General features: G+C 45.0%; 1 protein-coding gene across 1 annotated transcript in view; it reads right to left on the bottom strand.

Annotated features, from left to right (window-relative positions):
* Nucleotides 1–17,557, bottom strand: part of LOC144781934 (WD repeat-containing protein 62-like) — a 636,677-nt gene that overhangs the window by 507,981 nt on the left and 111,139 nt on the right. Inside the window, exon 7 of the mRNA XM_078661021.1 lies at nucleotides 12,759–12,941. Coding sequence (XP_078517147.1) covers nucleotides 12,759–12,941 — 183 coding nt within the window. The remainder of the gene's footprint in view (nucleotides 1–12,758; nucleotides 12,942–17,557) is intronic.

Below are 17,557 nucleotides of genomic sequence, written 5' to 3'. Positions count from 1 at the left end.
CTACGTCAGTCTGAAGTTGAGCACTGGGGATTTCTCAATCCAATTTTCATTTGCATTTAAATTGAGTTGAATCATTTTATCGGCTCAACTTTTTTAGGATGCTATTATCTCTGTTCCTGTTATTAGTCTTTTAGAGCCGAGTTAAAGGAAGTGCTGAGCATAAAAGGAGCTAGCAAAATCCCATGGCTGGCGTATATTAAAAACTCCTTAGAAGCTATGGGGATGGATGAACTATGGACTAACGCTGAAGGAAGCAGTATGTTAATATCCAGGAAGACCTTGTCACAGATCTTTAGGGATTACAAAATTAATCAGTTAAAGAGGAATCTGGCAACTGGTACAATGACCGCGTCCTTGGAGATTAAAGAGCAATATAGCCTAGAACCTGTTCTCGATGTCATCCAGCCCCCCCTTGCAAAGAAGCTGTTCCTACAAGCAGGCACGGAGCATTGCCGATTCGCACCTTCACAAATAACTGGAGGGGGGGGGGCACTTCAACTCAGGGTTGTCCAGCTTGCAACCACATCTCGGAGACAGCTCAACATGTACTGTTTGTTTGCCCGGCATACAAGAAGGCTAGACGCCGAAGGCTAGTACAGATATGTAGAAACCTTGGATCAAACCATTGTGCAGAAGCCTATAGGATTTTAAAATATGATACCAGCATGCCCATTGTGTATTCTGTCTACCGAAACCTATTCTCCATGTGGTGTGCGCACCGAGCTATTTTAAAACAAGGTTCTGCTTAATCTGATCACTCCATCACCTTTCTGGGACCTTATATTGGTATCAACCCCAGCTTTTGTTAAACCCCAAATGTTGCTAATGTTTATTTTTATGTATTTATTGCATTTTATAATTTTTAAATGGCATTCTTTGATACATGCACTTTATCTTTGAAATGTATTATGTATGAATTGTGGTGTATTTTGTTTACCAGTGCTTTTACGGTCATATTGGCCGAAATAAAGAATTCTTGACTGACTAACTTATTATTTTGTAGTCCTGGTGCAACAGTAAATTAGTGGAAGACTTAACATTTTGAACCCTAATCCTTCACAGTTCCTCAGGAATGATGCTCATAGGTGTGGTTAATCATTATTCCCACGGCACAGTATTAATACTTTACATTACAGGTATGTCATGTGTTAAATTTATCTCATCGTTATTGTGACCCCTGAGAGATACTATACTGAATTTCTGGCTAAGGGCAGATTCCTTGCCCCACAGCATCAACTCACTATTTCCTATGCTCACCAGTGTTTCCAATAACGCAAATAATCCCAAATCCTCCAGACTTCCTTTGTGATTTTTAGGTCTCGACCTACAGCATTGCTTTAGCAATGCTTGTTTGTGTCGAGATTATAGTGAGGCTTTCAAAATTCTACCCAAACTGCTGCGGATTGGATACAGCTCATGTGAGCCAGGCGCGTGCACAAAGCACACCACAAGCCTCGGCATCAGACTTCAAAGGGATCCGCCCCCCAGCCCCCGACTTGAAAGGAATGCGCTCCCCCGCCCCTGCCACAGCAATGCAGAGAGCTTCATCACACTCTCCTAATGAGTCTTCCTTCTCCCGCATGTGACCCTACTTGCACCCTCTCGGATCCATCTTCATTCTTTTCTGCTTTTCCCTGTTTCCGCCACACACTCCACTCCTTTGTGTCTCCTTTGTGTCTCCTTTCTGGCCTCTTTTCTACTTTTAATCCTTTCTCCTTTAATCCCATTTCCACCTTCTCACAACCCCTTCGAGCACTGTTATCTTAACATTTGTGTTTCTCTCTGTCTTATAATGTCTGCCCTGCCACCATTTGCTTCAGACCCTCACATACCCGCACCCCTCCTCACCCTCACCACTCCTCACCCTCACCCACCCTCACCCTCACCCCTCTCACCCTTACAACCCTCTCACCCTCTCACACCCTCAAACACCCCCTCACACACACTCACCCTCAACCCCGTCCTCACCCCCTCACACCCCCACACCCTCACATACTCAAATCTCCTCACCATCACATCCCCTCACCATCACATCCCCTCACCATCACATCCCCTCACCATCACATCCCCAGCCCCTCACCCTCACATCCCCATCCCCTCACCCTCACATCCCCATCCCCTCAACCTCACATCCGCTCACCCTTCCTCTCACCCTCACACCCTCACACCCCTTCACCCCTTCACCCTCACACCCTCACACCCCCTCACCCTCACACCCCTTCACCCTCACACCCCTTCACCCTCACACCCCTTTACCCTCACACCCCTTTACCCTCACACCCCTTTACCCTCACACCCCTTTACCCTCACACCCCTTCACCCTCACACCCCTTCACCCTCACCCTCCTCACCCTCACTCACAATCGCACACCCTCAACCTCACAACCCTCTCATCCTCACGCACCCTCACACACCCCCACCCTCACACCCCCTCACCCTCACACCCCTCACACCCCCTCAAACTCACATCCCCTCACCCTCCTTCACACCCTCACCCTCACACCCCCTCATCCTCACACCCCCTCACCCATCCCCTCCCTCACACACCCTCACCCCCAACCTCACACACCCCCACCCTCACATATCCCCACCCTCACACACACTAACTCAGCCTCACACCCTCACCCTCCCTCTGACCCTCACACCCCTTCACCCTCACACCCCCTCACTCACCCCCACGCACCCTCACTCACCCCCCTCTCACCCTCACACCCTCACACACACCCTCTCTCACATCCCCTCACCCTCACATCCCTTCACCCTCCCTCACTCACCCTCACACCCCCTCACCCTCACACCCCCTCACACCATCTCACACACACCCTCACACACACCCTCACCCTCCTCCTCACCCACTCACACCCCCACACCCCCATACCCCCACACACACCCCCTCACCCCCACACCCCCTCACCCCCTCACCTCCTCACCCCCTCACCTCCTCACCCTCTCACCCTCACACACTCCCTCACACCCCCTCTCACCCTCACACACCCTCACTCTCACACACCCTCACCCCCGTCACCCCCGTCTCCCTCACCCTCACACCCTCACCCAGTCCCCCTCACCCCCTCACCCTCACAACCCCTCACACACCCTTAAACACCCTCACCCTCAAACACCCTCACCCTCAAACACCCTCACCCTCAAACACCCTCACCCTCAAACACCCTCACCCTCAAACACCCTCACCCTCACACTCCCCCTCACCCTCACCCTCACACTCCCCCTCACCCTCACACTCCCCCTCACCCTCACACTCCCCCTCACCCTCACACTCCCCCTCACCCACACACTCCCCCTCACCCACACACTCCCCCTCACCCACACTCCCCCCTCCCCCACACTCCCCCCTCACCCACACTCCCCCCTCACCCACACTCCCCCCTCACCCACACTCCCCCCTCACCCACACTCCCCCCTCACCCACACACACCCTCACCCACCCCCTCACTCTCACACACCCCCTCACTCTCACACACCCCCTCACCCTCACACACCCCCTCACCCTCACACACCCCCTCACCCTCACACACCCCCTCACCCTCACACACCCCTCACCCCCACACACCCCCTCACCCACACTTCCCCTCACGCTCACACCCCCTCACCATCACACACCCTCACTCACCCTCACCCTCACACACCCTCACACACCCTCACCAGCATAGCATAACAAAACATAGCATAGCATAACAAAACACAGCATAGGATAGCAAAACAAAACATAGCATAACAAAACACATCAAAACATAGCATATCATAACATAAAGCATAGCAAAACAAAACATAGCATAGTATAACAAAACATAGCATAGCATAACAAAACATAGCATAACATAACAAAACATAACATAGCATAGCATAACAAAACAAAGCATAGCATAACAAAACAGCATACAACAGCAAAACACAACAAAACAGCATGACAAAACAACAAAACATAGCATACGTAACCAAACATAGCAAAGCATAGCAAAACATAGCATAACAAAACACAAAAAAACATAGCATAACAAAACACAACAAAACATAGCATAACAAAACAAAGCATAGCATAGCATAACAAAACATAGCAGAACAAAACATAGCATAGCATAACAAAGCATAGCATAGCAAAACACAACAAAACAGCACAGCATAACAAAACAAAGCATAGGATGGCAAAACAAAGCATAGGATGGCAAAACAAAGCATAGGATAGCAAAACTAAAGATAGGATAGCAAAACTAAACATAGCATAACATAACAAAACATAGCATAACAAAACACAACAACACATAGCATAACAAAACATAGCATAGCTTAACAAAACATAGCATTGCAAAAAAAAATAGCATAGCAAAGCATAGCATACCAAACACAACAAAACATAGCATAGCAAAACAAAACATAGCATAGCAAAACAAAACATAGCATAATAAAACACAACAAAACATAGCATATCATAAGAAAACATAGCATAGCATAACAAAGCATAGCATAGGAGCCGCGTACACCTGGGAGCCTGGCGGGCGTGGTCATCGGTGAAAGCCCAGCTGTGTTATCTCGAGTCGGCCAGTGTTCAGTTCAGCACAATGCCGCCGAGGAAAAATGGAAATGGACCCGCACATATGGTTAAACCTGCGGGGGAAGCGTCAACCCACGGGACTATGAAACAGCACCCCTTGGGAGAGAAAACGGAGAGGCTGGGTAAACAGGATAAAACGGACGAAGCGGATAAAGTCGACAAGAATGGCCCCCGAGCTATGCCGGTGAGTGCAAAGAAAGCAGGGCTAGTTAAAGGGAAACTTCCTCCCTCCGCAGGCTCCAAAGAGAATGACATTGTTCGCACTAAAGAACATGGGAGACCGGGGATTATTGCTTCTGCTGTACCAGGGGCTATTACAGTCGTACCAGGGGCTATTACAGTCGCACCGGAGGGGCCAGGACAGGGGAAAGCAATTACAGTCCCTGCTATGTTTTCTGGAAAGACCGAGGGGAAAACTGTTGGTGGTGGTAAACATCCTAAACCAGCGCTGGCACTAAATTCGCCAGTCAGTGGGAGGGCTGTTGATTTCACCAGGGACCAGCGTATACCCAGACAGCAGAATACAGGGACTGGGGGTAATATGAACTCCGGCGGTGAGGGGGAAGAGCAGAGTGACAGCCTTGAAAGTGGGCCCTTCTCTCAGACAGTGGAAGAGCCATGTGCAATGGGACGACAAGAGACCGTTAACGTGGAAGAGACGGAGGGGATCAGCAATGGGACTATGCCCACTAAAAAGATTTATAGCCAACCACACCAGCGCTCTATTCCCTCTAGCATTGCGCCAGAGGAGGAGATTAATGGTAAAGGAGCTCTCAGCTCAGCGGACCCCCTGGATGGAGACCGTTTTTTTTCCCTTGCTGAGGAGTCAGACACCGATCTAACGGCTAACTCTGAGAGCGGTAGCCTCACCTCAGAGGAGGAGGATGAGGAGGAGGACAGCCCCCCTAAAACAGCTGACACTCTTAAAAAAACACACCCCGACATAGCCGCAGTAAGGTCAAGCTAACTCCCTCGCACAGTGATGGGTCTGAGACCAGCGACAACCTGCAGTGGGACTACGCACAGGCAACGATAAGCCTAACAGGCTCAAGGGACTCAAGGGCGCAAGGAGGTGATCGTAAGGGATCTAGGGGCGAATCTCATTCACCGCCATCAAATACCCTGATTTATGAGATGCTTAGATCTATCCAAAGCGAGGCAAGACCAGAGCACAAGAGGGCACAAATGGCGACTATGAAGATACAGGGGGCCATAAGGAAGAACACTAAGGCCTACTCAGAAGTCATTGCCAGAACTGCAGCCTTGGAAGAGAGGATTGTTGAGCTTGAGTCTGGGCTTCAGAGTACTGCCAACAAAACCGCAGCTAATGATGATAAGCTAGCGGACATAATGTGGAAACTCGAGGACTCCGAAAATAGGCTACGGCGGAATAACCTCCGCCTCCTCGGGATTGAGGAGAAAGTAGAGGGCCAGGATATTAGAGGCTTTGTCATTAAGCTGTTTCAAGCTGCGTTCCCGGAGCTCTCTCATTGGTCATGGGAAAGCAAGATCCAAAGAGTTCATCGCTTTCCTCTAATGTTGAAAAAAAATCCGGACCCCGGAGCTAAACCAAGGGCCATTCTGATTTTTTTGGGCAATTTTTTGTTGAGGCAAGCCATCTTTGAGAAAGCCCGACCTGAGGCTAAGCAATCGGCAGAGGGACATTTATTTTTTGTCCGCCCGGACTTTTGCCACGCAACTGTGGAACGCAGGTGGCGATTGCGCCTCCTGATAACTCCATTCCAAAAGAAGGGCTGCGAGGTCTTCCTAATGAACCCTGCACGGTTAAAAGTCATCTTTAAGGGCAAGATCCGGGTGTTCACCTCAGAAATACAGGCCGAGGAGTACCTTAAGGAACTTCCTGATATCTGACATCTGATGTTTAGTGGTCTGTGGATCTCGGACTGGGGTTAGGGTGGCAAGAGCAGTCTGGGATTGAGCTCTGAGTACCTGGTATGGCTTATCCGCTACACGATATATGCGGATGTCTAATTGGCTAATTTCTTCTTTGGGTTCTCCTTTTTGCTCCTTTTTTTTCAGGAAAGATACATAGACAGGGAATGACCTTGGGGCACTCTGGAAGTGGGAGGCATCATATGGGTCGGCGGACCTATTTTGCCTGTTTTTGGGGTTGGGGATGGGTGCAGGGTGGGGTGGGGGGAGGGCGAACTAGGGTGGGGGAGGAGCTGCGGGAAGAGGCATGTACAGGGTTTGAGGTTACCTTTAGAAATAATCGAAATGAAGCTAGATTGCTATAGGGGACTGGCTGTTTTTTTGTTCTCCCTTCCTTTTCCTTGCTGTTTTTTTTTCATAGGCACATGTGTTAGGAAGTATGGCTAGTATCCGAATAGCCACTATTAACATTTGTGGACTAAATGACCCTGTTAAACGGCGCCGGGTTGGAGAAGATCTGCGTTTCCTGCGGGCAGACATTATCTGCCTTCAGGAGACGCACATCGAGGCTAGCCAGCACAAATTGCTGAACATTGATGGGTATCAATTAGTTTCTTGGACCAGATTGGAGGCTAAAACCAAAGGAGTGGCAATTTTGGCTCGTAGGGGGAAGATGAGTGTAATTCGATCCTCGCTGGATAGTCTTGGCCGTTGGGTTATAGTACATGGTAGATTTCTTGATAAAAATGTTACTGGGTGTTCTATTTATGGCCCTATACTTGATGACCCAGAACTATATAAGTGGCTAAGTGTGGAGCTGGTCGGCTGGCCTTCACCACTCATTGTTTGTGGTGATCTCAATATTAATTTGGGTTGCGAGTGGATGAATCAACCTAGGGTGTCTTACGTAGGGAGAAAACCCAAAGTCTATCAGGCCCTGCGATATCTTATGGAGCTACACGGGCTGATTGATGTATGGGCTGTACTAAAGCAGAAGGACCCGGGATTTACTTTTTTTTCTGCACCACATAAGACTTGTTCCAGGCTGGATTATTTTCTTTATCTCCCCTGCTCTCATGTTAGGCTCTAGTATTAAAAGGTTTCCAAGAGTCATGTCAGACCACAATCCGCTTGTGCTCGAGGTCAAGGTACAATTCTGTAGAAATAAACCGGATGCTTGGACCTTTAATCGTGGTTTGTTTATGGATAGTAAATACACTGAAGTCATGGCTCCCTGGATCTCGACATTTTTAGAGGAAAATTTAAATAGTACTGGGATCCAAAATGTATGGGATACGCTCAAGGCTGTGATCAGGGGGTAGACAACTCGGTATGGGTGGGAAAGCCAGAGAGAAGAGAATGTGAAAATGCAGAGATTGTATAAAGACCTAGAAGAAGCCGAGATATTATTGGCTCAAGAAATACTAGGGGGTAGAGACAGTGATTCGGCTCAAACTCAGGCCACCATAGCCAAGTCAGCCATCACAGAAGTGTCACAGGCTAAAGCGGCAGGGAAATTTATGGGATGGCGTTCCAGAATGTTTGAAAATAGCGAAAGAGCGGGACAGGTATTAGCTGCAAGAATTAGAGAAAGAGAATCTGCCTATCGGATTAATGCTATCCTGGATCCTGAATTGGGTTTGGTGACCGAGGAGGGGGCAATTGCGCTAGCTTTTCAAAAATACTATCAAAAATTATATCATGAGGATACTCTGGATAATGACATTTTGCAGGCTGAGATTCAGGAATATTTAAAAGATGTCAAGGTTGATGCCTTGTCCACTGAGGAGTTGAGAATTTTGGATGCCGAAATTAGAATAGACGAGCTCTGGCAAGCAATAGACTCTCTTCCGGCGGGCAAAGCGGTAGGCACGGATTTTATACCGGGCGAATTATACAAAATTTTTCGGCAACAACTTACTCCTGTTATGCTGGAGCTGTTTCGTAGGGTCCAAAGGGGGGAGGCACCCCCGGAACCATGGCGAAGAGCCAGAATTGTTGCCTTTTTAAAGAAAGGCAAGAATCCAATTGAGACAGGATCTTATCGGCCCATTACGCTCATAAATAGTGATGTCAAAATTTATGCTAAGATCCTCGCTAATCGGCTCTCCGGGATGATCAAGAAGCTAGTATCCCCACAACAACACGGGTTCGTCCCCGGAAGAAAAACAATAGACCACATACGCCGCACTATTGCCCTTTTTGATTTCACCAAGGTTTCAGGAGACCCTATGGCTTTAATTCTGCTGGATGCGGAGAAAGCTTTTGACAGGGTCTCCTGGCCTTTTTTATGGGCTGTTTTACGGCATTATGGTCCAGGTGATGGGTTTATCTGCGCTATTCAGAGCATGTACCAACAGCCCACGGCTCAAATTTCGGTCATGGGAAGACAGACAGGTATAATCACCATTCTAAGAGGCACTCGCCAGGGTTGCCCATGTTCCCCCTTATTATTTGCCATTTATATTGATCCTTTAATTAAAAAATTCCTTTCTAATATTTTGATACAACCGGTTAGAGCCAAAGGAGGGGATACTAAAATCCTTGGGTACGCGGATGACCTTGCCACATTGACTGATTCCCCTCAGATTGCTTTGGCAGAAATCCAGAGTTTGACAACAAAGTTTGGCAAGATCTCAGGATACCGTCTTAATGACTCCAAAACACAAATAATTTGCAACGAGAAAATCAACTTGATAGACTCACATGTGGTTGGTAAGGCAAAATACTTGGGGATCGAGCGGAGTGCCAAACCTGAGGAGATCGTAGAGATCAATCTTGTTCCTTTATTAAGTAAAATTGACTCTGAGGCGCGTAGAATTAATAATTTCATTTAACTCTGATGGGGAGATGCAATGTGGTGAAAATGATTTTTTCACCAAAGATTTTGTATTTTTTCAGAGCTATTCCTTTGCTAGTTGATTTGATATGGTTTAAGAAAATTGAGCGAATTATTTCTTGGTTTTTATGGGCCGGAAAAAGACCCAGACGGGCTATGAAATATATGACGCTACCTAGGGAAAGGGGAGGCTGGGCGTTACCGAATTTTCAATGCTATTGCTGGGCAATTACGTTGCGCCATATAGGTTTATTATTAGATGGCGAGGAACCAATCAGTGCTGACATCTCTATTTATCGTTTGGTTTACGGGGAAGAAGCTAAGGGACTGCTTTTCAGACATATTGATTTTGCTTATTTTAAACGAGTAAGGTTTAAGACCTTGCTGGCAGCCTTTAAGGTGTGGACACCCGTGAGAAAATTATTTAAAATCGGAAGATTACATATATATACTCCTGTCACTGGCAATATTCTTTTACCAGAAATTTTATGGGATGGTTATTTTAGAGAATGGAATACGCAAGGAGTTTTGGTAATAGGGGACATTGCTTTGGAAACAGGGGTTATGTCTTTTGAATGTATTAGACAGAAATTCGGTATAAACAACCAGTATTTCTTTAAATTTTTGCAGATACCTGATTTTTTGAGTCGTAAAAGGGTTAGCTGGGTCCATATTCCGCTGGTTGATGCGATCCAGGGAGGTCAATCAACTATCTCCACGCTGTATAAAATGGTAAATGAAATCAGATGTGACGATCTGGATAAACACTTTGGTCACTGGCTGAATGTCGTACAGGCAGGACAAGAAATATGCGAAGAGTCATTAGGCTTCAGTCAAACAGCAACCATATCTGCAAACCTTCAGGTTCAATGTTTCAAGACCTGGTTAAATCTGTATGTTACCCCACATCGTATTCATCAATGGGGTGGGGTGGATGGAGTTAATTGCCCTAGATGTGGGGAATTTGCTGTTGATAGTGTTCACATGTTCGCCTCATGTTCCAGTCTGACCTCATTGCTGGTTGCGGTTGAGCAACGGCTGGAACAGATGTTTGGTTACTTGATCAAACTTTCACCACTGCTGGTAATGTTAGGAATAGCAGATATGGATATGAATATATCCGAAAGAAAGTTATTATTTATTGCGATGGCCACACTGAGATTGAGCATTGCAACGGTTTGGTTGGATCCTGACCCCCCCCCCCGAGATTTCACGAATGATTTAGTAAATTTATAAACATCGGGAAATGGGAATTGATGGCCTTTAAAAGGAGAGGCCCGGGGGCTCGGAGGGAGGGGGAGCGGATCTGGGAGCTCCTCTCAAACTGGTTGAACTCTAGGAGTTAAGGATGGGGGTAGAATGCCAACTCTCGAGACCCAATGGGTCTAGGGTTATTTTTCTTGTGCTGGTTCTCCTGTTTTCTTTATGGCTTTTTGGCTCCTCTACCTTATAAGCCTGATATGTATAGTCGGCCGGTTCCGCAAAGTGTTTTTTTGTCTATTTTATGTATCCTGTTCTGCGACACTCCTGCAGCCCCGGGGGGGGGAAGGGTGGGGGGTGGTGGAAAACTTGTGAAAAAGATGGGGAATGACAGAGATTTAATGTATGTTGATTTTTCTTTTTTTTTATTTCTGAATATGTTCTTTTGTCATTCTTCTAATAAAAATGTAAAAAAAAAAAAAGCATAACTAAACATAGTATAGCGTAACAAAACACAGGATAGCATAGCATAACAAATCAAAACATAGGATAGCAAAACATAGCATAGCGTAACAAAACAAAACATAGGATAGCGTAACAAAACAAAACATAGGATAGGATAGCAAAACAAAACATAGCATAGCATACAGCATCACTCAGCACCACCACAGCATCACTCAGGGGCACCAGAACATCACTATGCGCTACCACAGCATCACTGAACGCCACAGCATCACTCGTTCGCCATCACAACATCACTCAGCGCCACCACAGCATCAATCTGTGCAACCATTCAACAACAACCGGTTCAAATAAGTTCTCTCAATGTTTCAAGCTTTATTACAAATGTAACAAAGATGTTAATATTTCAGTTCTGTTCTTGGATTTTCGTCACAATAAAATACACTGAACATAATCTTCACAAAAGTTATTTACAAAAGTTTAAGCTATTGCCATTATAAATTACAATAACTTTTTTTAAGTATTAATTATTAAAAAAAATTAAAAGCCATTGTTATTTGTAATATCAATACATGTAAGTCACGTAAATACAACACATATTGCATTACAAATGCTATAGGTGTCACATTTGCGAAAGTTATAACTATTGGCATTGTAAATGACAAATCTATTAATTTTGCTATTTTCAAAAACAAAACAAATGAAAAATGTGTCATTTACAATACCAATAGCTCAAACTTTCCTAATGCGAGACCTATTGCATTGCCAATGCTTGTTCTTGAAGTGTAATGCCATACGCTATGGCTTTTTCTTATTTCTATTGCCAGCGTATGCTTTTGCCCACCTTCCCTTTGTTCTCCCAATCTACATCTTATTCTAACTACACTACAAGGAATGTACCACATGACCCGATTCACATTATCCATACTTTTATGGCTAGTCCAAACACAGTAAGAAGTTCCTTTGGTTTTCATTGCATATGGTCATGATTTGCAGTTACCACACTGTGTGAAGCCTTCTTTTTCCACAGACAGCACAGCCTTTTTTCAATGTATTACTAAGGAAAGTATTACATGGCACCCACATTTTTCTTTTAATGTCTTATCCAATATTAATAACATCTAATGCTTAATAAGTAAGTTGGATGCATTGCATTACACACACACATTAACATTTACAACTGGAAAGTATAAAAAACGAATTCCAAAGTATCCCCATTAATTATTGATCGTTAGATCGTCCAGCTGCACATACCTTTGGAATTTCAGATATTTTCATATTTAAGGTGTTGTCATTCTTTCATTTATATTCACCACCGAAACTGGTTTGTAAAACTATGTAACATGCTCAGCACTACCAGTATTTTAAGTCAAATGTCTATCAGTAGAAAGGAATTATTTGGTTTTACTTTGTGGTTCATTGCATTTCCTAAACACAATGAAACGTGTTCAGCAGTTTGATTTTCGTAATATGCTTTACGGTAACCAAAATATGAACCAGATGCTATGTTCATGAAACTCATTAGACCACTTAATGAATAAGCTTAACTTGTTACATTACACATCAGGGAGCTATGCTCTTACAAACATACTAAAGTTCAAAGAGAAACAACACAAAACGCTGCTAGAGTTTTAAAAGGGCAAGTTAATATAATCAATTCAGAACTCATTGTGGCGATTAACAAAAAGTCTACATCAGTCTTTCTAAATCTTCTTCTCATGTATTCACATTGCTCATTGCATGTACTAATAATATAAATTGTGTGTCACGTTATAAAAAGAAGAAAATATTTACCTTTAAATCTATCCATTTTTCAAGCACTCTCTTTTCATTGAACTGGCAAAGAAGTCCAGAGTGCGAAATGCAAAAGGTGCGACCTGACAACTTTCCTTTTCCACAAACGACTCCGCAGAAGGTATTATTGTGCAGCTCTCCCAAAAGTCCAGACCGCCCTACAAGTGGCACAGTACTATTGACCTGAAAAAGAAGGCATTTTAGTGTGGTTATTTCTTGCTTCAGAGTTTTTTTCCGTCAGAGGAAAAATCACTCACATGTAATAGTAGCTCTTAACTGCAAATTCTTTAACAAATTGACATGTTTTCCTAACCCTCGTCGCCTTCCCTCCAATGTTAGGGTCCTTCTCCCAAAATTGGAGCATTATTCAACAGATCCAACTTTGCCTCTGTATGGTCACCATTTCTAGCAACATTTTGTTCCTGCTTGTTACATAGGTTTTGATGGATGAGAACACTCAGCTTTGTAACATTATCTTTTTGGCCTACAAGGCAGCTTTGAAGGATTCAGATACAAAAGCTCAAAGAAAAAATAACATTGAACGTTCATGCGGTTTCATTTCCTTGACTGAATTTCAAGACCAACATTCATTTTTCCCAGCTCGGGGCTTTCTCACCTTGATACCCACATATCCTTGAGGGCTGCCCTACACAGTTTTGCCTTCCTCTCTACACCTTGTTTTATTTCAGGGCTTTTCATCCACGTCACTGCCCCATGTCCTCCTTTCCTCTGTAGTTGCTTTGCTGCAATTTCAATACAGCTTCAGTTTTAAGGCTGCACTTTTCCTACATGACCCTTCTAATCCTGGCTTCTGTTTCTGTGTCGCTAGATTTCTTCACCTGGCAAGTCTGGTGCAGGGAAAAAAGTCTAAGATGCTAGTTATCAACTTTAAGCAAATAACCATAAACACTAAAGTGTGCAAAAGGTTTAGTCAACAGAAATGTACAGTTCTTTTCTCAGACCACTAAGTAGGGGCTTGGATTCTACAGCAGAGGGACAAGAAGTTGCTTAAGATCTAAGGGGTTGTGAAAGTTCAACAACTCATGTGAAAAGTGGACCATGAAAGTCACGGAGAACTGCCGCTCAAGCCCTAGCAAAATGTTATAGGTGGTGTCTATCGTTATCAACAGCTTTTATTGCCACAGTTTTTTATCCATAGGCATGATCTACTTCACTTTCACTTGTTCTTCTCTGAGTAGGTGCATGTTGGCAAGTGAATGGGTCTTGGGTATGATCTCTCAAGACAAAAAGTATATTAGGTATTAATTAGTCTTCTCTCCTGATATATTTGGGTAAAAAACAGAAACATGACAGAGTAATAAAAAGGTCCTACCACCTCTTCACAAGACTGTGAGCACCAAGGAAGGAGACAGTGAATGAAGAGCAAATGTGACAGTGGGCACAATGAGAAATTGAGAGGGAGAATAGATGAGTGTGAATGTAACTGAGTGTGAGCGAAGGACCATATTGGTGAGGGTGTTTACTTTCCTGTCCTAGTCTGCTCATACTGTAAACAGGAAGGAAGGGAAGTCCAGTTGGTATTATAATAAGGGGGTTCCTGAAATTTGGCACAAGTCTGGACCTACAAAGGACAGGTCAGTTGTAAAGTTATATTCCTGGGAACACAATGTGTATCCGTACAAAAGGTGCGTGCGAGAAAGACAGACAAGACAGGAGAAAAGGAAGGAGAAAGGTTTGAAGGCTTGGAGAGAGGGAAGATGAGTTGGGGCAGAATAACAGGAATAATGAGTGGGGAAAGAGGAAGGGTATGTGGGCCTGCCTGGACTCCTTCACGCTGCAGCAGCGATGGATGCAGTGCTTCCCTGGGTAATAGGAATATTTTTCATGCCTGTAATGAGAAAGTTGGTATGCCTGTGCATGTTAGCCTCTTGCATGCATGAGGAAGGAAAAAGGTCTCACTGGGATTCTTGCTGGAGCAGCTCATCATCTCAGAAGATCCAAGTGAAGCTCCACTTTAGAACTGAACGCAGTTGCATGGGAAGGGTCCCTGTTTAGGTCACTGAAATGGGTCAGACAGAGGATGTATGCAAGTGATAGAGGTGTACAATGCTCCTCTTATACATAACTGAATCATGTAGTCTATATTGCTTAAGCTAACCCTGTGGAACAGTTTGGGATACTGGTGAGCTTGGGAGTGAAATTGTCATTTAGGTAAAGATGATGTTGTCGTATTCTCTTCATGTAGCTTTGTATCACTTGGGTTAGATGCGGTTGTTTACCATTCAAGAAATATATCGGACATTCCAAGTCATCATGATCTTGTTTTTCTGAAAGCACATAAGGAATGGAAATTTGAACTTCAACTTCAGGAAAAGTATGAAGCCTTGATAATGATGTAGGACTTTGAAAAAAGTGTTGGCGAGAGAAAATGAAATGTTTATTTTGCTTAAGGGTAAAAGCTAAGAAACGTTTTTTGAGCTGATGAAAATAAGATACATTTGAAATACCACTGAAACTAAATGCTTTCTAAGTGAACCAAAGGAAGAGAGGTGGTCACTAAATACCTGAAAGAATGAAGAAATTGATCGATCTTTAACACTGATCCCTTTTTTCCAATAAATAGGAATTTTAAGATTCTGAGTCGAAGAATACTGTACAACGTTATTTTAATTTACAATGGGGTTAATAAGGTGCCTCCTATGTTATATAAGTGAGTCTAAATTGTGGTGCTAGAGGAAAACTTGCATAGAGGAATGCACCTAGAAATAGTGGTGCCGGACCTATCTATTTACTCAAAGCAAACAGTTTTTAGTCTATCTAATTCTATGTATACATTTAAACACATTTCATTTGAACTGTACTTGTCTGCATCAGCTCAGAACTAAAAAATTTACAATATCACATCAACGTTCTCCCTTGACCAAGACAATATCAGTGCAAACTTAACTCAACCATGCATTATGAGAGGTTTGTGACATATGAGGTGTACATGCCAATGGTGTTGCAGATGAAAACCGCAATGCTGGGATATTGATGTTGAGTGATGGCTGTAAAGAGGCGTTGTGGGGTGCCACCCCAGGCCCCGAACGAGTAAAAACAAAACAAAAAAACAACACAGAAATTCACACAAAAATAAAAGTTACAGGGACATTTTGTTAGGTTTATAATTTCCACACACAAAACCACAGAAACTTTGCTGATATAGTTATCTCAAGTAACTATAACTCGTGCCCTCAGGTAAATATAACTTGTACCATGCACTGCAAGTTCAAGTTTAACATTTGTATAGCGCACTGTTCACCCAGAGGGTCTCAAGGCGCTTGAGTGAGGGAGGGGGGTACTTTACTTATCGAATATCCAAGTTTTCAGTTGTTTTCTAAAGGAGAGGTGGTTCTGTGTAAGGCGGAGGTGGGTGGGGGGAGAATTCCAGGTTTTGGCCGCTAAGTAGGAGAAGGATCTTCCCCCCATGGTGGATCTATGGATGCGAGGAATTGCGGCGAGGGCTCGATTGGACGAACGTAGTTGTCGGGTGGGGGTGTAAAAGGACGGGCGTGTGTAGAGGCATTCGGGTTCTAGGTAGTAGAGGGCTTTGTATGCGTGGGTGAGGAGGAGGAACGTTATTCTCTTGTTGACGGGGAGCCAGTGAAGGTCTTTCAGGTGACCGGAAATGTGAGCTTGGCAGGGGATGTCTAGTACGAGTCTAGCTGAGGCGTTTTGGATGCGTTGGAGTTTTTTCTGTAGTTTGGCTGTGGTTCCGGCTTAAAGGGTGTTTCCGTAGTCCAGTCGGCTTGTGACCAGTGCGTGGGTGACCGTCTTTCTTGTTTCGGTGGGGATCCAACGGAAGATTTTTTTGAGCATGCGTAGGATGTTGAAGCATGATGATGAGACGGCGTTGACTTGTCTGGTCATCGAGAGGGAGGAGTCCAGGATGAAGCCCAGGTTACGTGTGTGGTCCGTAGGTATGGGTGCGTTTCCCAGGGCCGGTGGCCACCATGAGTCATCCCAGGCGGAGGGGGATGAACCCAAGATGAGGACTTCCGTTTTGTCCGAGTTCAGTTTTAAACGGCTGTTCTTCATCCACTCGGCTACTTCTTTCATCCCTTCGTGTAGGTTGGTTTTGGCGTTTTTTGGGTCTTTGGTGAGGGAGAGGATCAGTTGGGTGTCGTCTGCGTAGGAGATGATGTTGAGGTTGTGTTGTCGCGCGATGGATGCGAGGGGACTCATGTAAACGTTGAAGAGGGTGGGACTGAGTGACGATCCTTGTGGTACGCCGCAGATGACTTCGGTGGCCTCTGATCTAAAAGGGGAGATGCGGACTCTCTGGGTTCTTCCGGCGAGGAACGAGATGATCCAGTCCAATGCTTTTCCTTGTATTTCGACGTTGCTGAGGCGTTGTATAAGGGTACTATGACAGACTGTGTTGAAGGCTGCAGAGAGGTCAAGTAGGATGAGGGCAGCCGTTTCTCCGTTGTCCAGTAGTGTTCGAATGTCGTCTGTTGCTGCGATGAGGGCGGTCTTGGTGCTGTGTTTGGCTCGGAAGCCGGACTGTGAAGGGTCGAGGGATTTGTTGGATTCGAGGAAGGTGGCGAGCTGACTGTTGACGGCTTTCTCAATGACTTTGGCAGGGAATGGGAGGAGCGAGATGGGTCGGTAGTTCTTAAGTTCGGTGGGGTCTGCTGTGGGTTTCTTCAGGAGGGCGCTGAGTTCGGCATGTTTCCAGCTTTCCGGGAAGGTAGCGGAGTTGAGGGAGCAGTTGATGACGTCTCGGAGATGGGGTGCGATAATGGAGTCTGCTTTGTTGAAAATGTGGTGGGGACATGGGTCGGTTGGCGATCCTG

This window comes from Lissotriton helveticus, chromosome 9, assembly GCF_964261635.1.
Source record: "Lissotriton helveticus chromosome 9, aLisHel1.1, whole genome shotgun sequence".
Lineage (NCBI taxonomy): Eukaryota > Metazoa > Chordata > Amphibia > Caudata > Salamandridae > Lissotriton > Lissotriton helveticus.
Note: the sequence above shows the minus strand (reverse complement) of the source record. Positions and strands in the feature narration are given on the sequence as shown.